This window comes from Thalassophryne amazonica, chromosome 14 (assembly GCF_902500255.1).
Source record: "Thalassophryne amazonica chromosome 14, fThaAma1.1, whole genome shotgun sequence".
In the NCBI taxonomy this organism is placed as follows: domain Eukaryota; kingdom Metazoa; phylum Chordata; class Actinopteri; order Batrachoidiformes; family Batrachoididae; genus Thalassophryne; species Thalassophryne amazonica.
In genome coordinates this window covers 27,166,852-27,190,959 of record NC_047116.1, presented here as the reverse complement: position 1 = coordinate 27,190,959, position 24,108 = coordinate 27,166,852, and the positions used below count along the sequence as shown (strand labels likewise).

The 24,108-nt window shown below is 39.2% G+C and overlaps 1 protein-coding gene across 2 annotated transcripts in view; it reads left to right on the top strand.

Annotated features, from left to right (window-relative positions):
• osbpl6 (oxysterol binding protein-like 6) overlaps positions 1–24,108 on the top strand; it is an 82,513-nt gene that overhangs the window by 32,530 nt on the left and 25,875 nt on the right. The window contains exons 3-9 of one of the 2 annotated variants that reach the window (XM_034186155.1): positions 13,360–13,482; positions 13,784–13,837; positions 14,024–14,137; positions 14,237–14,407; positions 17,037–17,172; positions 17,326–17,429; positions 17,880–17,972. In XM_034186155.1, coding sequence (XP_034042046.1) covers positions 13,360–13,482; positions 13,784–13,837; positions 14,024–14,137; positions 14,237–14,407; positions 17,037–17,172; positions 17,326–17,429; positions 17,880–17,972 — 795 coding nt within the window. The remainder of the gene's footprint in view (positions 1–13,359; positions 13,483–13,783; positions 13,838–14,023; positions 14,138–14,236; positions 14,408–17,036; positions 17,173–17,325; positions 17,430–17,879; positions 17,973–24,108) is intronic. The other variant, XM_034186156.1, reaches the window with a different exon arrangement.

Genomic DNA, 24,108 nt, shown 5'->3' with positions numbered 1-24,108 from the left:
GTGAAGGCAGGGCTGACGGAGGACCGTTCAGTCTGCAACACCATCTGTTCAATGCAAGTGGTTTTACTCCAATAAGAGTTGATTTTACACTGTTTTGAGGTGATTTAGCTCTGTGATAGGGTATAATTCACTCTATTTGGACTGGGATCAAATGCTCTCCCAGCAGAGTAAATTTTACTCAGCAAAATTTCCTGTGTATTAACATGGCAGCCTCCATGAGGGGGGCCCACTCCCATGTACGTAGATGTGAAGGCTCATTCAAAGCTTATGAAAACACATTGATTCATTGTTGCAGGTGATTATACACTAATGAACAGGTGGTTATTAATGCTGTGTTCCATTTCTCCTAATAAACACCTCTAAATCTTACACTTTAGCTTATAAAGAAGTCAAAATGATTTTTTAAAGAACTCTCTATGCAACTGTCAATAGGGTGTATTTAGCTTTCAAGCTGAATGTGTTTCTGTGATATTTCGTGCAGTTTTTATAATGTGCACAAGTTACATAGCACCAACAGTGCAGTCTGCTCGATGTTGTTCATATGAAATGTCTCAGGTTGCTTTCATTTTATCTGTATGACAGTATTCCTTCCAATTCTGAGGTTATTACTGATCCAGCCAGACACAGCGGTGAAATCTGGCCAGATCTGGCCAAAAGCTTAACCAAAAGAGTTGCCACAGTCTTTGTTTGTCAAATTTAAAGCACCTGCTTACACCAGAATGCAGAAAAGACAAAAGGCTCTGCATGCGTGCATACGTGCAATTTTGATCACTAACAAACTGGGGAGAGCTGACCTTTGCCGTTTGGTATGTTTATGTATTTTGAGTCAAGGATGAATGGTGCCAAAACCGAACATTGATAGGACTAATATTTTTAGAGAAGCTACATATATTAGCTAACAACACTGAACAATGGACATTGCTATTTATTTCTGGGCTCACACACTAATCCAGCAGAGGGCAGTAAATCATCTATATATTGAAAGCGTGAGTGCGTGTGTGCGTGCATGATTTTATTTAGTAAGTTGAATGCAAGTACATAATATAATTGTAAATACATTAAAAATACACAGATGACACATGAAAGTCAAAACACTTGTGGTCCATTTAAAAATCAAATGACAAAATAGAAGTAAAAATAAAATAATAATAATGATAACAATAATAATAGTGTGTATATGATAACAAGAACCTAAACAATTTTTAAATACATTAAGACAAATACATAATTAACAGGAAATAAAAGGGTTGAGTTCTTCTTCTAAAAACTGTTGAGGTCTAATGTTTTAAAAACATTCTGGACTCACACATGTGAGCTACCTATTTTATAAACACTACCCAATCTAGAGCCCATGTATCCCCGCGAGCAACATGCTAGTTATGTTTTTAATTGTAAACTGTCATCTCAATAAAGCTACTTTCATAATGTTGCTTCTTACATAAATATGTAATGTATGCTGAACAATGTGTATTATCCTAAAAAAATTAAATAATTAAATTAATTTCTTTTGGCTCTTCTTGTTTTGGTCAGGCTGGCTACAGCAGGTATGGTATCTATCTGCATGTTGATTTTGCACGTTTTACATTAGATGCAGTTGTATCACAAATCCAGGTGTACATGGAGTTGGCCTGGATGATTATAATGATAACAATATTATTGAGATAGACACTTAATAACAATACGATATTGTTCAGTAGTATTTTCAGTAGTTTTGCTGAACTGTATTAAATGGCATCATCAGGAACAGGCTTGTATGACATGAGGAAAATCTGCGATGTGCAATATCACTGTTCAGTATTGCAATGATGATATGACTTGCGATAAATGAACAATCAGATATTGAAAATGAAAAGAAGGTATCTATCAGATCCAGCTTCTTTCAAAGAGCTGTTAGTTTCACACTGTAACTGAAGACCGGCTACCTATACCATAAGTATGTTGTTATTATTTAAGGAGTTAGGTGGCCCATAAGATGCCTGTGGTCCGTGAGGTGTTTTTTAATGGTTATGGGGTCATTGGTCTGAAAAGGTTTGAGAAACACCAAGACACCAACTAAAATAATTAGTTATTGTTATTTGGGAAATTTTAGATACTTCATTAATTCAGTTTAATGGCCCAGCGATTAAGTGTTCCTGTTTTCATTGTGGAAGCTTCCAGGTTCAATTCCACCTTCTCCATGCAATATGGAGTTGAATCAGGAGGAGCATCCGGCATAAAACTTGTGCCAAATCAATATGCAGATCCACATCAGATCCGCTCTGGTGACCCTGAGTGAAAACAAGGGTGAAGCCGAATGGGCTAACCTGCATTAATGTACTAAAATATCTATAATTTAAGTATTTTTTATTTGGGGAGATTTCCGATAGATTGGAGTGGATCTATCCATGGTGATTGTGGTAATTTATTTTGTAAATTTCTATGAGTGTAATGTTTTATTGCTATAAAAGCAACGAAAAAAACACATACATACAGTGAGGAAAATAAGTATTTGAACACCCTGCGGTTTTGCAAGTTCTCCCACTTAGAAATCATGGAGGGGTCTGAAATTTTCATCTTAGGTGCATGTCCACCTTGAGAGACATAATCTAAAAAAAAAAAATCTGGAAATCACATTGTATGTTTTTTTTAAATAATTTATTTGTACGTTACTGCTGCAAATAAGTATTTGATCCCCTATCAATGAGCAAGAATTCTGGCTCACACAGACCTGTTAATTTTTCTTTAAGAAGCCCTCTTATTCTGCACTCTTTACCTGTATTAATTGCACCTGTTTGAACTTGTTACCTGTATAAAAGACACCTGTTCACACACTCAATCAATCACACTCCAGCCTGTCCACCATAGCCAAGACCAAAGAGCTGTCTAAGGACACCAGGGACAAAACTGTAGACCTGCACAAGGTTGGGATGGACTACAGGACAACAGGCAAGCAGCTTGGAAGAAGACAACAACTGTTATGATTATTTATTAGAAAGTGGAAGAAACACAAGATGACTGTCAATCTCCCTCGGTCTGGGATTCCATGCAAGATCTCACTTTGTGGGGTAAGGATGATTCTGAGAAAGCTCAGAACTACACAGGAGGACCTGGTCAATAACCTGAAGAGAGCTGGGACCATAGTCACAAAGATTACATTAGTAACACATGATACTGTCATGGTTTAAAATCCTGCAGGCCGCAGCAAGGTCCCACTGCTCAAGCCAGCACATGTCCAGGCCCGTTTGAAGTTCACCAGTGACCATCTGGATGATCCAGAGGAGGCATGGAAGAAGGTCATGTGGTCAGATGAGACCAGAATAGAGCTTTTTGGAATCAACTCCACTTACCATGTTAGAGGATGAGAACAACCCCAAGAAAACCATCCCAGCCGTGAAGCATGGGGGTGAAAGCATCATACTCTGGGGGTGCTCTTCTGCAAAGGGGACAGGACGACTGCACTGTATTGAAGGGAGGATGGATAGGGTAATGTATTGCGAGATTTTGGCAAACAACCTCCTTCCCTCAGCAAGAGCATTGAAGATGGGTCATGGCTGGGTCTTCCAGTATGACAATGACCCCAAACACACAGCCAGGGCAACTAAGGAGGGGCTCCGTAAGAAGCATTTCAAGGTCCTAGAGTGGCCTGGCCAGTCTCCAGACCTGAACTCAATAGAAAATCTTTAGAAGGAGCTGAAACTCCAAACCTGAAAGATCTAGAGAAGATCTGTATGGAGGAATGGACCAAAATCCCTGCTGCAGTGTGTGCAAAACTACAGGAAATGTTTGACCTCTGTAATTGCAAACAAAGGCTACTGTACCATATATTAACATTGATTTTCACAGGTGTTCAAATACTTATTTTCAGCAGTAACATAGAAATAAATTATTAAAAAAAAATCATACATTGTGATTTCTGGAAATTTTTTTTAGATTATGTCTCTCACGGTGGACATGCACCCAAGATGAAAATTTCAGACCACTCCATGATTTCTAAGTGGGAGAACTTGCAAAATCGCAGGGTGTTCAAATACTTATTTTCCTCACTGTATCACTGATTGTTTTTCTCTCCACTTGGACCTCAGTTTGTTTCCAATGTGTAAGTTAGATCTTGACATAATGTAACTGTAATTGCAAGTAATTTAGGAAAAAACCACCTGCTAGATACATATTTTTTTGCTTTTAAGTTATGTTGTCACTCATATCCGATTGACCCAATGTCAGCAGTATTTATCACAGAAGATAGCAGTGTCTAAAGAAGGAGACGTGTGAGAGAAGCTTGTCACCAGTATTTGGCTCCTGCACTGATATTTATAGTGCTGATTTAGCTTAAGGCGTCCCCAAGGAGTGTTTGTCCTTTCTCCTGCTCAAGAAGACCTTAACTGTAATAGTTTGATTCATTGCAGCATTAGAAGCTCCACTGTACTACAATACTGAGTATTACTGCAGATGATACTTCAGATATGATTTAGTCCATGCAGCTGTACCACTTAGACTGTGTGATTAACTACTGACTTTATTTACCTCTCCCACGTAGGTGATGCATTTTCAAGTGGTGTCTGCAGGATTACCCAAAAACCAATGGACAGATTGTCATAAAACCTGGTGTAAAGTTAATTTCTAGTCTGGAGTACAAACGTCAAAGGGGATTTGGGTAGAGGATTTAGTGTAAGATGTTTTAAAAATATAGTTTTTAGCCTTTTATTGAGATAGGATTGCTGAGTCTTTGCAGAGTTCCCCTAAAAAGAAGGCACCATAAAACAAGCCAAATCAAACTATATAACATATATGGTATGTCCTGATTTTTACGATACTGGGACCAGCTCAAACAGCTCAGTCTCATGCACAAAGGCTGTGTGGGTGTTTCCAGGAGTGCCTCATATTTTATTTCATCTGCTGTGGGAGAGGCTGTGCTGTATGTAAGTGGCTGGAAAATGTGGTGAGCGATTATTATCTTATCATTACTCATTTAATACTGTTCAGTCTTTCCTCTGTAGTATTATAGAACAAAACCCCCTGCCAGGCCAAAATATTCTTTTAGCGACACCAATACAAAAAAACATTGAAGTAGTAACTAAAAACAACAGCACAGCGTTTTGTTTATGGCTTTCTCCTCACACATAGGATTTGGAATGATTTGACAGGACATTAATCATCATCATCATCTTCTTCTTAATTAATGTATTTTATTATTTGTTTTTTGTTTTACTTTCGAGCAGTCATCTCACAGCAGTGTGAAGTTAAACACACTTATTAAATAGCTTTCTGTTTAGCATCAATTAAAGTTACCAGTTCAGATGCCAACTTCTGACATCTACTTGACAGATTCTGACTCTTATCAACATAGCAAAAGTCAGACATTGCTTACACCTCTCCTGAAATGTACATTGCACTGCAGACCTCTTTTCACATGAAACCCTCCCTCACTGTTTGCACTATCCCTTGGTAGTGTTGAAACTCTGTCTGAGTAATGGCTGTTTCACACCAGACAGCTGCATTGTTGAAGGCAGCATGTCATCAAAAAAGGTATAAAACTTTGTGATTCTTCAGTGTGATCCATGTGAAGTAGGCATGTGGAGATTAATCGATGCAAATCAGTATGTAGATACAAACGTACGCGATGCGAGTGTATTGATTCATTCAGTATGCATTGATTCAATTGATGAGTGAAATCGTGATCGCATTGCCCGCTGCGTGCTTGCATCGATTTTTCCGAGGCGCACTGAATGCACCATTGCTGATTTGCGTTTTGTTTTGAACACGGATGGAAGCCCGAAAGTACATTTCTACCACAACAAATCTATGTCAACATGGAGGTCTGCGAGAACTGCTGCAAGCAGTTGGAGGAGATTTTTGACGCACCAAAAACATTTAAATCAGGAGTTTTCAGATAGTTTGGCTTTTTTAAAAAAGATGGGAAACTTGACAAGACGCAGGTCATTTGTAAAGAATGCCATGCTGTTAAGCCATACGGCTGCTGCTGCTCCCACCTAACTTGGATTCCTCTGAGGTCTGAGCTCCAGCAAAACTGGTAAGAAAAGTATGTCAAATTACTTTTGACAAGGTGGTACTCTGTCAGTGAGTGACTTAAGTCACTCATTCAGTGTGATGATGTCTTAGGGCCTCTTCACACATAGTACGAATAAGTACAAATCAGGGCAAATCACTGCGAAACAGCTCATATGAGTGAACCACGAAAACATCAAATCAACATTGGGAGGGACACGTGGTCGGGCAGGCGTGAACGTTTCCGCTGCAACAGTTTCGTGCACGCTCGTGCACAAAACTGTTACAGCAGGAACACAGTGCGAGCAGCTGGAGCATGTGTAACCACATCGCGCAGCTGCTGTAAAAAAACAAGAACTGCATGCCACCCATGGGAGTCAAACCTGCAATTTACAAAAGCTCTGATTGCCAGCCAGAAACTTTATCACTGCGCTACCATTGCTGTCCTATAAAAGTTGCAGAAAAATGCCTGAAATCAACAAGGAGATAGACGTATTTAAAAAAAAATAAAACCACACACGATAAAAACAACACCGTATTTTATTGAATCCCTCTTATCGAGCATACACTGCAAGTATGAACCGTCTGTTCCTCTGTAGACGACCCATGGTCACAGACTTACAGTCATGAAATGACATGAATGGAGCAGTGCACTCTTATCATTTCCACATCTGCTGGCCTGCCGTGTCCAGCCGGCCCCGTGTACGTGTCCAGCCCAACACGCGTGACGTGACATTCAGATCGCTCGCTGCATGTTATGATTTGACGGTCTGTTTCACCTGGGGCAGCCTGTCAGTGTGCATGCCGTGCACTCGCTCACTGCAACCTGTCATAACAGTGATGTATGTTTTTATGTATGTCCACGTGAGGACAGCAAACAGAACACATGTGCGGACAGTTGACAGTTGTAAGTTCATGTCCGTCCAAACATGGTACGTGTTCTTCAGCTGTGACGTCCAGAACCAGAGTTCTCAACAGCTTCGGCTGTCGGCAGCAACACCCCCTATCAGTTCAGCGCACACACCAACGTGTCACTCTGTGTCTGTTATATGATCATTTCTTTTTAGTTATTTTTACTGCTATTTAGTTAATCCCCCCCCCATTCACAACACATCTGCTATGTGTTTTGCAGATGGGGGGAGCACAACAAACGCGTGACTCACATGCACGGCACATGTGTTGTGGGGAGGAGCCGACACTCTGGCATGCCAAGTGTGCGTTGCTGTTTTGCAATGCCACACTCGTGGGGGCACTTAGGCAAATTTCACATCCAGCTCGACAGTGATTGTTGACTGTTTTCATGCTAACAGCACAAATGGCCCCACATTTTCTGAGTACCAAGTGAGCGGTGTTAGATGCTTGTGTGTGTCACCTGGAATTTGGCCGACACCTGCCATGAGAGGGGTTGAATGGGCTCTCACAGAGCATACTCTGTCTTTCAGCTGCTGTTGTGCGCAAATAGCAACAGGTGTATGAGGCATTGGGGGCAGCTCCGATTTTACACATATTACATATGATTCCTGCTTTGTGCGCAATTCAGCCACATTCGTACTATGTGTGAAGGGGCTCTTACTGTTAAGTTCTGACAGTGTGATGAAACAGGTTCCAAATTTGAGGGAAACGATCTGGTAAATTTGCTGCTTATATGGAGTAAAACAAATCCTCTGCCTCTTGTAGAATCAGAAGAAGAATACCATAGTACCATACTGAATTGCAGCTTTTTATTTTCTATTAAATTTTTGGTATAATTTCTTTGCATCTTGTTGAATCGCATCGTATTGCACCAAATCGTATTGTGAGGAACTGAATCACCATCAAATACATATCAAATCGGGAACAGGGGTGAATTGCATCGTATCGTCAAGTATCGCTATATGTATCATATCGCTGGCAGTGTATCGAGATGTGTATCGAATCGTTGTGCATGATGAGATTCACATGCCTAATGCGATAGTATTTTTGTGACAGATACACATAGAGTTGTGCAGTCGGCCGCTGCACAGCACCTGAATTACAGCTGCAAATTTGCGACCTGTGGGTCATGTTTGACCCAGCCTCCTTTTATTTGCACCTGCATCACCAACGTACCTATAGGTAAGGTTTCAAGTAATCTGCGTTCTGCTAGTGATGGCTCGAACGATTCTGACAAGAAATATGCAAATAAAATTTTGCTTATACCCAAATACAATGTTTTCACCTCTGCAGTTGGCAGTGGGGAGGTTAGTGATACTGAAACTGAGAGATCCTCATCTTTGGGTATTGTTTAATATGATTATGTGATTTTTCTATGTAGTATACCCAGTCACTGGTAAAACTGATACATTTCACAGAAAAATACATATGTATCTACACATCAAGCTTTGCAGGACTGTAGTAGGATTACATAAATAATGAGCACATCACTTTACTTTAGCTTTTGTATTTCTGAGCACCTTGCATTTTTCCACCTCATGTTTTGAGGAATTTTCCATTAATCCCACTGAGCCTCAAAAAAAAAAAAATTCTAAGAGAAACACTGCCTTTTATATATGTGTGCCAAGGACAGTGCGTTGTTCCACATTGTTCTATTAATAACACAGTTTTGAAGTGAAGCCTGGTCTTAATTGGCTAAGTGAGTCTTCACCAGTAACAGAAGTGGATTTGAGTTTTTAGGATCGCTTTCCACATGTAAACTCTTTGTGCTACTTAATTTAAATGACACTCCCACACATTTATACTATCTATACCTCTTCTCTCACTCTGCACTATATAGGCTGGCAATAAATTCCAAACATATGTGCAAAGTGAATTTCATAATTAAAAGCAGTGCTATGTACTGGTGCTGTTCAGTGCAACTCCAAGAATATAGAGCTCATATTGTACAAAGACAAAAAAGAAATTATTTCAAAAGGTTAGGCTGAGTTTCAAATAAGAACTCTTGGGGGCAATACATTTTCTTAACATTATGATATGGCAAAGAATATAGCCTCTCACTGAATCTACCGCAAGATGCTTCATTAAATTCTTCCGAGCGCTTTCGCCATTAAATCATTTTTGAGTAGTGAGATCAATATGTATGAGCAGGGTACAGGAAATCATTTTGACTTAATTCATTTCTGTGTTCAGGGTCAAACAGCAGAAGCAAACTATCTCTAACAGCAATCTGTATTTACTTCACATGGCGTTATGTATTTATTACAAATATTGATGTGGAGACTCCAAGTAAGAGGATGTGTCACCTGTTCCTCACAGGGAAACGCTGATTTATACTGTTGTTTGTTTGCGGTGTTAAAACAGCGGTCATTGCATTGAATTGTCATTGTCATACTGGTCAGAACAACCTTTATTTAATGTACTATTGATTGATCAGTTCAGAGGAGTTGAAAGTCTGTTATCCTGCTGCTAAACACACAGGAGGCTTTTCTGCAGGATTTCTCATCAGCTGCTGCTTGATATGCATCATGCTGCTGGAAAAGCATTGATGTATTGATAATTCCTCTGGAATGATCACATTATACAACTGACTTGTTCGTCTTACGGTGGATTGCACTTAGTATGACTAGACAGCCTCCATTATGATATGATCATTATAGGTTGCTGGCTAATGAACACGAGCTTCTCCACCTATTTACGATGACTAAAAGGAGGTGCTGTAGTTGGTGAAGCAGCGTGACCTCATTATCAGACTGATCTGCTCACGTGGCCATTAGTTTAAACAAGCTTTTGTCTCTATTTGTTAAATCTTCCGCCGGCCAAGGTCAGATATCTCCCTTTGCAGTTTCAGTGAGCTGTAGAGGGTCGACGCATCACACAGCGTGGCCAGGAGCCACAAACCCTTTTGTTTGCTTTGCATTTGAAATTGTACATGTTATCTTAAAGGATGTGGCACCTGCCACTGCTGATTGAGGCATGAAAGGGGAAAAAAGTTACTTCATGAGAAAAGATATCTGCAGTGCAAAATGTATACTAAGAAGGGGGTGGGGGTTATTTATCAGTGGATTGTGGGGGCCCAGCTTTTATGTTTACAGGTATCTAGAGAGTCAACGTCAGATACTGTCATCTGACACCTTCTGTTGATAACCCTGAAGAATTACTGTATTTTCCAGAGTATTTATACACTGAAAAATCACACATTTGTTATTAATAATAGCAGCTATACAGGACATTCCCAGGAATCAATGCAAAAACAGAAGAAACTCCAATAATAAAAATACACTGCAACAATGCACAAAAATCCTAAATTAAAGAGCTGATTAAAGATTAAGTCATATGGGCTTGTGTTTTTCTTGTTGTGTTTTCCAGTGCTGTGGGTCACTAATCCATGTCCATCTCATGTTATCTGTTGTCTAGATCCAATATGTTGTCCATCTTGATTGTTTTTGCAGTACAAATTTCTGTATGTTGCATGCCATAGCTGAGGGTTTCCTGCAAAAATCCACTGTTCACTTCTGCATCTGTCTCTTGGTCATTTTCTGCCTTTCAGACTGCATCAATTAACATCCAATATGTTTTCCATCGTACGTTTATCTGTCCATATTGTTTATTTTTGGAATTTTAACAGTTGCCCCTAGGGAAATATGTTAAAGAAATCTGTTCTACATACTGAAAAAAGTGTGATTTATTTGTTTTCCTCTTTAAGAAGCACTTTTTTGGCAAGTGTGACTTATACCCTAGAAAATACTGTAACTAAAGGTTCCGACTGTGCATTTTGATACTTTTTAAGTTAACTGCCTGCCCAGTCTTAACTGTAGCTCATGATGTGATACAGATGGAAGATATTTTGTAATATTGTGAGTTGAAATCTGACGTTTTCTCCATGAGAAAAACTCTTGCTTTACTATTTATAGGTGTCATTCTATCTTTGCATTGTTGTTCAGTGTATGCTTTGTAATGTCATGTTTAAGGTTCGCTAACTTAGATGTTACACATTAATATGGCAGCCAAGAGCTATGGTTTTTATGTAACAACTACGTTTTCTGTGTAAATATTTAGTGGATTAATGTCGTACTGTGCAGAGAATCAGGCAACACTCCCTCTGTGTTCTGACGTTTTCTGTTCCCTGTTTACATTCTTGGTCTGGCCTTTTATGCACATTTAATGGATGAGATTGTCACATGTGCACATTTAGTGCATGTGAGTCCTGTTCTGTAAAACCGTTTCCCCTCCCCATTTGGTGCTGAATACTTTTTTTTTTTTTTTTTTGATATGGTGGACTGCAGCAACTTTACAAAGATGTATCTAAACATCACATAAGTATAAAAATTCCTCTGACCAAGAACATGAACTACATTTCACATACCTCAAGCTTTTCCCACATAGAGTGCTGGGAAAAATATAAATATAAATGGAAATATAATTCTTATTTTACACTATGCCTTAAAGCTCCTCACCTATACAACTGTACAGAATCAATAAGAATTTATTATGAAGTAAATAAGACTGCACCATGGATTAGGCAGCCAATGATCTCTGGAAATTATCCATCTTGTAAAAAATACTGCTTGGCACAAACGTAATGTCACGAATGAATCATATCAACTCTGCCTATACAGCAGGATGGTGATGATAATCTCTTAGCAGACACTATTCCATGTGAGCTGTTATAACATGATTGCTGTTGTTCCCACAGTAGAACAATGGTGTGGAGTTATACCTGTCCCTACCTGACCCCACAAACATACAGAGGTGCCACTCTGATTTACAACACCAATTTCAGTGAAGTTGGGACGTTGTGTAAAATGTAAATAAAAACAGAATACAATGATTTGCAAATCCTCTTCAACCTATATTCAGTTGAATACACCACAAAGACAAGATATTTAATGTTCAAACTGATAAACGTTTATTGTTTTTGTGCAAATATTTGCTCATTTTCAAATGGATGCCTGCAACACATTTCAAAAAGCTGGGACAGTGGTATGTTTACCACTGTGTTACATCACCTTTTCTTCTAACAACACTCAATAAGCATTTGGGAACTGAGGACACTAATTGTTGTAGCTTTGTAGGTGGAATTCTTTCCCATTCTTGATTGATGTACGACTTCAGTTGTTAAACAGTCCAGGATCTCCGTTGTCGTATTTTGAGCTTCATAATATGCCACACATTTTCAATGGGCGACAGGTCTGGACTGCAGGCAGGCCAGTCTAGTACCCGCACTCTTTTACAACGAAGGCACGCTGTTGTAACACGTGCAGAATGTGGCTTGGCATTGTCTTGCTGAAATAAGCAGGGATGTCCCTGAAAATGATGTTGCTTGGATGGCAGCATGTGTTGCTCCAAAACCTGGATGTACCTTTCAGCATTGATGGTGCCATCACAGATGTGTAAGTTGCCCATGCCATGAGCACTAACACACCCCTATACCGTCACAGATGCTGGCTTTTGAACTTTGCACTGGTAACAATCTGGATGGCCTTTTTCCTCTTTTGTCCGGAGGACACAACATCCATGATTTCCAAAAACAATTTGAAACATGGACTCATCAGACCACAGCACACTTTTCCACTTTGCGTCTGTCCATTTCAAATAAGCTCGAGCCCAGACAAGGCGGCGGTGTTTCTGGATGTTGTTGATGTATGGCTTTTGCTTTGCATGGTAGAGTTTTAACTTGCACTTGTAGATGTAGCGACGAACTGTGTTAACTGACAATGGTTTTCTGAAGTGTAGAAAGTTCTCCAGATTGTATTATGAACTGTAGACGATGGAATCCCTAAATTTCTTGCAATGAACGTTGAGAAACATTGTTCTTAAACTGATGGACTATTTTTTCAAGCAGTTGTTCACAAAGTGGTGATCCTCCCCCATCTTTGCTTGTGAACGGCTGAGCCTTTTGGGGATGCTCCTTTTATACCCAATCATGACTCTTACCTGTTTCCAATTAGGTGTTCTTTGAGCATTCATCAACTTTGCCAGTCTTTTGTTGCCCCGTCTCAACGTTTTTGAAATGTGTTGCAGGCATCCATTTCAAAAGAGCAAATATTTGCACAAAAACAATAAAGTTTATCAGTGAATACACCATCTTTGTGGTGTATTCAATTGAATATAGGTTGAAGAGGATTTGCAAATCATACATTTTACACAAGGTCCCAACTTCATTGGAATGGAGGTTGTACAAAATATCTACAAGCAGGAATGGCAAACTCAGGAGAAAGTTAATGGAATAGAAGTGCTGAGGAAGCAAGAGGAATTTGAATGGGACAGTATTTCTTGAAAGGTATGATACACTGAAAAAATAAAAGAATTGCTGTGTGTGTTTCTGTTGTTTTCTTCTATCAGACTATGGGATGACAGTGACACCTTTTCTTTTTATTACACCAAGTCCATATCCTTTTTTTCTCTCTCTTTGGGCTGAGTGTCTTCATTCTGTCACAGTGTTGCATTTTTATTCCTTTCTAGGAGGCAGACAGCTGGGAAATAATTGAGGGGCTGAAAATCGGTCAGAGCAACGTCCATAGGCCAGACAAACATGAGGGTTTCATGTTGAAGAAGCGAAAATGGCCCCTGAAAGGCTGGCATAAGGTAGGCTATAGTGACACTGTGCGGCACTTGAGGTTTGCTTGGAGGAAAAACATAATGAAATGCAGCTGTTCTTGAAGGGTATAAATTGTCTGCTGTCTAGAAAAGTACTAAAGCTTTTTCTTAGTCTCTCTGAGCCTGTTAGTCTATCTACATATACATTGAGGAAAGTTTCACAAACTGATGCTTGCTCAAGACATTTGAATGTGTCACACTGCTGTAATGATGTTTATGTATTTATACTTAGTGTCCAGTCTTCCTACTTTTAGCTAAAACATAGTTTTTGCTCGCATTCCCTCTACAGCGGTTTTTTGTTCTGGACAATGGTATCTTGAAGTACTCAAAGTCCCCCATTGATGTAAGTAACCTTGGTCATGTCCCATGGGCAATAAAAAGAACAGTCTGGTCTGTTTGTCAAGCCTGGCATGACAATGAGTTTGCAGAAACGTCTGCAACAAAACTCATTTTCTACTGTATCTCAGTGTGCCATCACATCAAATCACATTCATATTCACATTCATTCTTATATTCCAACTTGCCTCAGATTCAGAAAGGGAAACTGCATGGTAGCATTGATGTCGGCCTTTCAGTCATGTCCATCAAGAAGAGGGCTCGTCGTATTGATCTGGACACTGAAGAGCATATCTATCACCTGAAGGTAAAACTCAAGAGAAAAGTCAGCATCATCATTTCAGAGCTGATGGGCAGTGGGATATGGGTCAGAGAGTTCGCATTCGCTTCTCTTCTTTCCACTCAGGTCAAATCCCAAGACATCTTTGATGCCTGGGTTTCTAAACTGCGCCATCACCGGCTTTATAGGCAGAATGAGATCGTTCGATCACCCCGTGAGGCCACAATGAGAGCGTTTCCTCCCACAGCCACTATAGATTCCCCCCAACCTGCCTCTAGTGTCGGAGGTGAAGTTAAGGTAAGGCAGCCTATTCCAATGTCAACAATGTTGACCTTTAATTTTTTTTTTTTAAGGAAATGGTAAAATATGTTCTTTTGCCTGTAACTCAACCCATAATTAAGGAGGAATGCTCGCCCAAAACCATAAGGCTAGGGTTGGGCAAAATAGCCTGAAAATTATATCACATTATTTCAAGGACATTTGCAGTAATAATATTTATGACAATGTAGGAAAAAAAAATACATAAAGGACAAGGACATGTCACACCGAAATCATAACAGTTTAGATTTAGGCTGAACATCCGATGATACACCGGGATTACTTTGTGCTCTTCTGCGACCGCAGCAAACAGCTACAGAGACTGCCGAAAACAAAGTACTAATGAGTACTCATTTTTCAGAGTGTTTCCAATAGCATTTACATAGCTTTGAGGAAAACATCCCAGCGGGGGCCTGAATGGAATGTAGCTGCTAACATTAAGAGCTGAACGTCAGATTAATTGCAAAGTTTACATAAGTGTGATGTCTTGTTATGATGACTAATTTTTAAGTGATAACTGTTTGATGCAGTTGTGATGCAGTCACAGTAAAGGCAATAGCCATGAGAAGACACAGTGTGCATGTATGGCCATTAGTCAGAAACGCAGCCTGTTAAAAACAGTTGCTGCTCAAGGCTCGACTTTGTGCACGCTTATTATTGTTGTCATCAGTATAACTGTGAAAAATCTAAGAAATACGTCTGTGTGAGCAGTGAAGAGGTCCGCATGCATGTGCACATTAAAACAGCGTGCTGCTCCGCACACATCAAGATCCAAAATTGGAGAGCCTCTCTCAAAGTAAAATAAAAATAAAGCCTACCAGCTCCACTGAGGAGAACAAATTACAAAAGGAAAAAATACTGAACAGGGCACTCATCCACTTATAGAATGACTTCCAAGATTAAATATGTAAAGTCTACTCCACCAAAGAAGTCCCCATGTACAGATCACACCAGCTCCATCTTGCTACTCCCCCAATTTCTAATGCAAACCCAGCTATTCATTTAAACTAGTATTATCATGGACGTTATGATATGGCACAGCCCTACATAAGGCCTGTACAGTGTTCTTGCAGTGGCCTGTTTGCAATGAGTAAAATTTAAGGATATGCAATTAAAACAGGATATCCAGTTATATCTAACCTTTTAATTTAGCTTTAGTGTTTAAAAAAAGTTTAAAAAAGAAAGAAAGTGAGACATAATGAGTGAGACATGAATTTTCGGTCACATCCCATCTAGTGTGGCTTTCCTTTGGTGTGGCAAAACTCGTGTGTGTGTGTGTGTGTGTGTTTTGTCCATCTACCTCATTCCTTTGTTGTACGGCATTGCACAAACAATAAATGGTAAATGGACTGCATCTCTGTAGCACTTTTACATCTGATGCAGATGCTCATACTGGTTTACAATAACACCTCACATTCACTCATCCACTTACTGATATCAACATGCTGCCATCGAAGGCACCCAACTGCGCACCGGGAGTAACTTGAGGATTAAAGCTACAAAGACAGTCATGGCTATGCTTGAGCTGACAATTAGTTCTCTGGGTGTTCGATGAAGTAGCTTGTCATCATGGAAAGGAGTGCATACAGTGGGCACATTTGGCAAGTTTCTCTACGTTATCTACTTTTCATTGTTGGTGCTTCAGGAGCATCTGCAAAACAAGTAAGATGAATAAGGATATATACTAACATAAGCACAGAAAAAAAATTACAGAGTACTGGGTCCAAATTGCGTTACATTTCCAAAAATTGAGCAGATCGGGCCAGATTTATTAAAACAGCAGGCAAAATTTGTATTTCCTACTATTATATGACCGTTAACAAACAAGTGTAACCAATGATTGCTTGAGTTCTTGTCAGTTCTTACCGAATACACTCGCGTATAGACGATTCCCATTACACAAGTATTTGTGCGCTCACTCCCTTATTACTCCCACACTTTTAAACAAAATTAAAAATGTATCTTTTTACTTCTCAAAACTGTCTTCTGATGAAAAGCACAACATGCTTTTCATGGGATTTATGTTACAAAAGAGAATCAGGAGGTCTCTACTCAGAGATCAGTAAATCCCAATTAGTGCGTGCTGTATCCGGTCATCCAGTCGCCTGCCTTTGTAAAATATTACCCCGCGCTCTGCACACATTACATCCGAATGTTAACTTCTTTGGATCATGATGTATCCCAACATCACAAATTTTTTTAAACATGTTCAAAAATTTCCTGATCATTCAGTGTTCTACAGTGTTACTTGTACCACGGCTTACAGCCAGTGTCATGCTGCAATTGGGTATGCAGAAAAATATATAAAACTGTTATTTTTGAGTCAGAATATTACAAACTTTTTAGGTATGCTCTGCTACCTTGTTATCGTTGGAACGATCACTTCCAGGTGCTCCGAATAATTCCAATCTCTTAAAACTTTAGAACAGAAATAGTTAGATGTTTAAAACTTAAACACAGCTTAATTTACACGTGGCATTAACTGCAAATATTTATTTATTATTTTTTATTGAAATTGGTGATGGTGTGTTAGTGCAGTGCACAGCAGTAAGAATTTTACAGATCTGACAGAATTTACAAAAAATGTTATGCTATCACCCACCAACAGACAAAACCCTGCAGCTTTCCATGGCAGCCGGTGGCCGCCAGTGGCAACAGCAGCCTGCCTGCCTCATACAGCAACAGCCAAAGCAAGGTGGCTGCTTGGCTTCAGGAATCAGAGGAGATGGATAAGTGTGCTGAGGGTACGTGAGCCATACGCTGGGAACAAATCTGATTTCTAAAGGAGTGTATTAAATCTTGATATCGGCCTTACGATAAGGCCTTCACCCCTGTTTGCTGGGCTGATGGTCATTACATGACACATAATACGGAATGTGGGTGATTTCCTTTTTCAGAGCTTGCACGTTGCCAGTCTAACCTGACTGAGCTAAGCAGGTTATTGCTGAGTCTGGAGATTTTGCAAAGGACACAGTCAGCACCCAGTTTTAAGGACATGCAGGTAACACACGCAATCGCACAGGCATGAATGCACCAGTGGAAGAATACAGCAGGGAAACACTTCGGGTCATTGAATTTGGAAAGGTTTTTTTTTTTTTACCTCATGTAAAAGCAATGTGGTCTATATTACCCAGGTAAGAAGAGGGTTTGCCTGCTAAAACCTTTGCATTCAGCTTCATTACCCAACTAGACAGAAACTATTCTCACAGGAAAATCTGCATGTTTTTCTCTGACACATCAGTATATAAAATACTAATTATAATTTTGGCTGAAGCATGTTTTTTTTAAATTCCCACTTTCCATTTGCTTTGAAATTATGCTTCCAGTTCATTTATAGTAATGTTGTCTTTTTTCCCCCATGTCACTGCACTTATGTTAATTTTGCTTTAGTTGTGTGATTTGTGTGCTATTAACCGCACTTTGCATATCTTGATCCACATGTGCCACATAGAGCAATTGTGTAGAATTGTCAAAGAAAGAAAAGAGCTTGAACAGAAGATGGAGAACAAAAAGTGTCGGCAAAGATGCAAAATTCCAGCTTCAGGTACTTGTTTCAGAATTATATGTATTATATATTATTATATATTTGTTTTTGTTACAGAAACAAACACACAGACAAGTCTGGTCATACAGAGGAAGTACATGCTAAGTTATGTATGCACATACTGTAATTTAGATATAATTTGTGTGGTTATGTTAACACAAATACAAAAATATCCCAGTAGTACACAGGTTAGGCCATGGTGAATGTCTTTTTGTCTCAGATTTTATTGTACCTTACTGTATATACAGTGTATATATCTATATCTATATATATATATATATATATATATATATATATATATATATATATGTGTGTGTATATATATATATATATGTGTGTGTATATATATATATGTATGTGTGTATATATGTATATGTATATGTGTGTATGTATGTATATATGTATATGTATATATATGTATATATGTGTATATATGTGTGTATGTATGTATATGTGTATATATGTGTATGTATATGTGTATATATATATGTATGTATGTATATATATGTATGTATATATGTATATATGTATGTATGTATATGTATATATGTATATATGTATGTATGTATATATATGTATGTATATATGTATGTATGTATGTATATATATGTATGTATATATGTATATATATATGTGTGTCTGTAATAATATGTATGTTACTCCACTTCAGAGAGTAACACCACTCCGCTTCGTGTCGTGGTGTTTTAGACTCCGCGTCATGCATTCAAACCGTATAATGCACGGCTTCGAGTTGTTTAATCTGCTTATACCATGGTCCCATACAGTGAGCTAACACACAAATATTTATTTAAGTTAACAGAACTTGATAAAAATGTGTGAGTATTTGGGATTATTTTATACCAGTCTCAAGATATTTTGTCTCCGATGCACTTAAAGAGTCTGCGGGCTCGCGCCACAGCGGGCCACTCACACCGCCCCCCTCTCTGCTGTGTCGAGCTGCGGCCAACTCTGCTAACAAGTCCAGAAACTACGCTCGCAGTTTTGATGCGGAGCCCACAAGGATAGAACCGTTCTCTTCTTCTTTCCCCGTCTTCAATCTTGTCCAGTTCGTCCGATGTTAAATCTTTACGCCGTTGCTTTTGCTGTTCTTCTCGTTTCCTCTCCTCCTCTTTCCATTCCTCAAATGTTTTATTTTGGCCAAAAATATTAAAATTCACTTGGAAATCCATGTTTTATCGCGTTTCTGTCATTCACCTGTCAAAACACAGCTGATCTGCGCCAACCGATTTGCACGTTGCTATGGTGACGACCAGAGCCGAGTGATTATAACAGTGACTTAACTCGCCGAACTACGTGTGCGTATACACGAAAATAATGCACGCCAGTTAGACATGGAATTCTCACTGACCATGGTGTATATATATATATATAAATTATTATTCGTGTCTTGTTATTTCCTTTTTCTTCAGTCATAATATATTTTATCTATTTCCAGGACCATTCATAAACGATACTCAACAAAAATATAAACGCAACACCTTTGGTTTTGCTCCCATTTTGTATGAGATGAACTCAAAGATCTAAAATTTTTTCCACATACACAATATCACCATTTCCCTCAAATATTGTTCACAAATCAGTCTAAATCTGTGATAGTGAGCACTTCTCCTTTGCTGAGATAATCCATCCCACCTCACAGGTGTGCCATACCAAGATGCTGATTAGACACCATGATTAGTGCACAGGTGTGCCTTAGACTGCCCACAATAAAAGGCCACTCTGAAAGGTGCAGTTTTGTTTTATTGGGCGGGGATACCAGTCAGTATCTGGTGTGACCACCATTTGCCTCATGCAGTGCAACACATCTCCTTCGCATCATCCATGAAGAGAACACCTCTCCAACGTGCCAAACGCCAGCGAATGTGAGCATTTGCCCACTCAAGTTGGTTACGACGACGAACTGGAGTCAGGTCGAGACCCCGATGAGGACGACGAGCATGCAGATGAGCTTCCCTGAGACGGTTTCTGACAGTTTGTGCAGAAATTCTTTGGTTATGCAAACCGATTGTTCCAGCAGCTGTCCGAGTGGCTGGTCTCAGACGATCTTGGAGGTGAACATGCTGGATGTGGAGGTCCTGGGCTGGTGTGGTTACATGTGGTCTGCGGTTGTGAGGCTGGTTGGATGTACTGCCAAATTCTCTGAAATGCCTTTGGAGACCACTTATGGTAGAGAAATGAACATTCAATACACGAGCAACAGCTCTGGTTGACATTCCTGCTGTCAGCATGCCAATTGCACGCTCCCTCAAATCTTGCAACATCTGTGGCATTGTGCTGTGTGATAAAACTGCACCTTTCAGAGTGGCCTTTTTATTGTGGACAGTCTAAGGCACACCTGTGCACTAATCATGGTGTCTAATCAGCATCTTGGTATGGCACACCTGTGAGGTGGGATGGATTATCTCAGCAAAGGAGAAGTGCTCACTATCACAGATTTCGACTGGTTTGTGAACAATATTTGAGGGAAATGGTGATATTGTGTATGTGGAAAAAATTTAGATCTTTGAGTTCATCTCATACAAAATGGGAGCAAAACCAAAAGTGTTGCGTTTATATTTTTGTTGAGTGTATAAAATCTGGTTCTGTTTGTGTAGCGTGGTGATCCTGGTTCACAAATGAGCAAATTAACTAAAACTGACGGACTAAGTGATTATGGAAAATACCAGACATAAAATATTGCAGCGTCACTGGTGCTTTCAGCACTTTTGTTTTCTTGCCACAAACTCAGAAAGGCAGAAAATGTAATGAACTGCAGAATCTGTTTGATCTTATTGATATATAGCCTACTCAGTTCTAAACAGAAATGGTTTCTTTCAGAACTCCTCATGTTAGCATACTTTGTGCAATTACAGTAAAAATATGTTAACATGGGAATATAATTGACAATTCATCATATTTTCCGAGTAGTCCTTATTGTGTGACAGAACAGTGGTGCAAACAGTAAGCATGCTTTTCTCCCAAGTACAGAATTTTCACCCGGTTGGAGGTGTGTTAGAACAACCGCATAAAAAATATGAATCCCATGCCAAACTTTCCGTGGTGGACTTGAGCAAAACGGGAGCAACACAACAAAATTTCATTGAATGGAAATAGAAATAATTAGTTTTAAACCAGTATGATAATGTTAATTTAGCAAAAAAATGTAATCTTTATTAAATTACAGCAGCTTTTTAAACTGTTAAAAAGTTGTTCTGTAAAGGTATTCATGTATTTTTACTGTATTATTTACAGAATTATTCTGGAAACTGCAGCTGCCAAATTTTCTGTAAAAACAACAGTTTTGTTTTGGGTTGTTTCTATTACAGCGTAGAAGGCACATATTCTGAGTGCTGGGCCCACAGGGGCTGAATTAGTGATCTACAATATTCAAGGGTATGTTGCTGGGCATTTTGTAGGTATATTACATCATCCAATCAGAGTGCCACCTGTCATCCCCTTTAAACGGGAGTGTGCAAGGTGCAAAACACTCAGGTGTTAAATGGATGCAAGCTAAAGGTTTGGAGAGGAAGGCTCAAAAATTATGAATCGGCTCTGCACGTTTCATAAATTAGATGCAGAGTTTTCCTGCTCATATCAAATTTTTTTATGAAGAATTTTGGATGAAGACTTAAACACTCCTGAATAAGGTCCATTGTGTTCAAAAACATGAAACAAGGCTGTTCTCATGTTCTTGGAGTTGTTCGGTTCTATAGCGCCTCACCAGCCGTGATGAAATAGGTGATAATCAGCGGTATTTTATTCCTTGTAAGTAAAGCCTATGCCTCTACCCACTCAGCATTCCTCCAACTCAGTATTGTCTGAGTCAAGAAAGTCTGCACTACATAGATCTTTCTGTGTAATTTAGTCTGTTGTTTCATGTTTAGTGCATCCACTCCGCCTCTCTACTCCCATCACGTTGTCGCCCCCTCGTATCCTTGCTGAGAGAAGCCAGGCAGAAAAACTCTTGACACTATGTGCAAGACGCTTCATTCCAGCTTGAATTTATCCCAAATTTAACTCCATTCATATTTGAACATGCCACAAATTCATTTACATTATGATTGCATTGATAATTTTACCTAGAGGAACACTTCTGTCAATCTATCTTAAATTCCTCATCTGTAAAAATTAGGGATGTGAATCCTTCAACAACTCACGATTCAATTCGATTCCGATTCTTGGGTGACGATTTGATTCAGAATCAATTTTCGATTCAAAGAGCTCTGAGAAATAGTTATATTACTTTTAAAATGTTTATGTTTAAGAAAATGCAGCTTTACAAGGTGAATCAAGTGATTCTCCAACCCCTGGCAAAAATTATGGAATCACCGGCAGAAAAAAAGCAAAAAAAAAAAAAAAAAAAAAAGCAGATCACAGACATGACACAAAACTAAAGTCATTTCAAATGGCAACTTTCTGGCTTTAAGAAACACTATAAGAAATCAGGAAAAAAATTGTGGCAGTCAGTAATGGTTACTTTTTTAGACCAAGCAGAGGGAAAAAAAATATGGAATCACTCAGGTTCTGAGGAAAAAATTATGGAATCATGAAAAACACAAGAATGCTTCAACACATCACTAGTATTTTGTTGCACCACCTCTGGCTTTTATAACAGCTTGCAGTCTCTGAGGCATGGACTTAATGAGTGACAAACAGTACTCTTCATCAATCTGGCTCCAACTTTCTCTGATTGCTGTTGCCAGATCAGCTTTGCAGGTTGGAGCCTTGTCGTGGACCATTTTCTTCAACTTCCACCAAAGATTTTCAATTGGATTAAGAGCCGGACTATTTGCAGGCCATGACATTGACCCTATGTGTCTTTTTGCAAGGAATGTTTTCGCTCTATGGCAAGATGCATTATCATCTTGAAAAATGATTTCATCATCCCCAAACATCCTTTCAATTGATGGGATAAGAAAAGTGTCCAAAATATCAACGTAAACTTGTGCATTTATTGATGATGTAATGACAGCCATCTCCCCAGTGCCTTTACCTGACATGCAGCCCCATATCATCAATGACTGTGGAAATTACATGTTCTCTTCAGGCAGTCATCTTTATAAATCTCATTGGAACGGCACCAAACAAAAGTCCAGCATCATCACCTGGACCAATGCAGATTCGAGATTCATCACTGAATACTGACTTTCATCCAGTCATCCACAGTCCACGATTGCTTTTCCTTAGCCCATTGTAACCTTGTTTTTTTCTGTTTAGGTGTTAATGATGGCTTTCGTTTAGCTTTTCTGTATGTAAATCCCATTTCCTTTAGGCGGTTTCTTACAGTTCGGTTACAGACGTTGACTCCAGTTTCCTCCCATTCGTTCCTCATTTGTTTTATTGTGCATTTTCGATTTTGAGACATATTGCTTTAAGTTTTCTGTCTTGACGCTTTGATGTCTCCCTTGGTCTACCAGTATGTTTGCCTTTAACAACCTTCCCATGTTGTTTGTATTTGGTCCAGAGTTTAGACACAGCTGACTGTGAACAACCAACATCTTTTGCAACATTGCGTGATGATTTACCCTCTTTTAAGAGTTTGATAATCCTCTCCTTTGTTTCAATTGACATCTCTCCTGTTGGATCCATGATTCATGTCAGTCCACTTGGTGCAACAGCTCTCCAAGGTGTGATCACTCCTTTTTAGATGCAGACTAAAGAGCAGATCTGATTTGATGCAGGTGTTAGTTTTGGGATGAAAATTTACAGGGTGATTCCATAATTTATTCGTCAGAATTGAGTGAGTCCATATTTTTTTCCCTCTGCTTGGTCTAAAAAAGTAACCGTTACTGACTGCCACAATTTTTTTCCTGATTTCTTATAGTGTTTCTTAAAGCCAGAAAGTTGCCATTTGAAATGACTTTAGTTTTGTGTCATGTCTGTGATCTGCTTTTTTTCTACAAATTAAACAACTGAATGAACATCCTCCGAGGCCGGTGATTCCATAATTATTGCCAGGGGTTGTAGATGTAAATTTACTTATCTGCTTTGCTCGTTCGGAGTTGGCTGGCAGTTTAGTGAAGAGCTGGTCAGTAGTCGGCAGATAACACTGCTCCCCTGTTTTAGCTCCGGGTGATGATGTAGCATGTGGGCTTGCAGATTTGGAAGTGTTTCCGAAGTACTTGACTTTCATTTT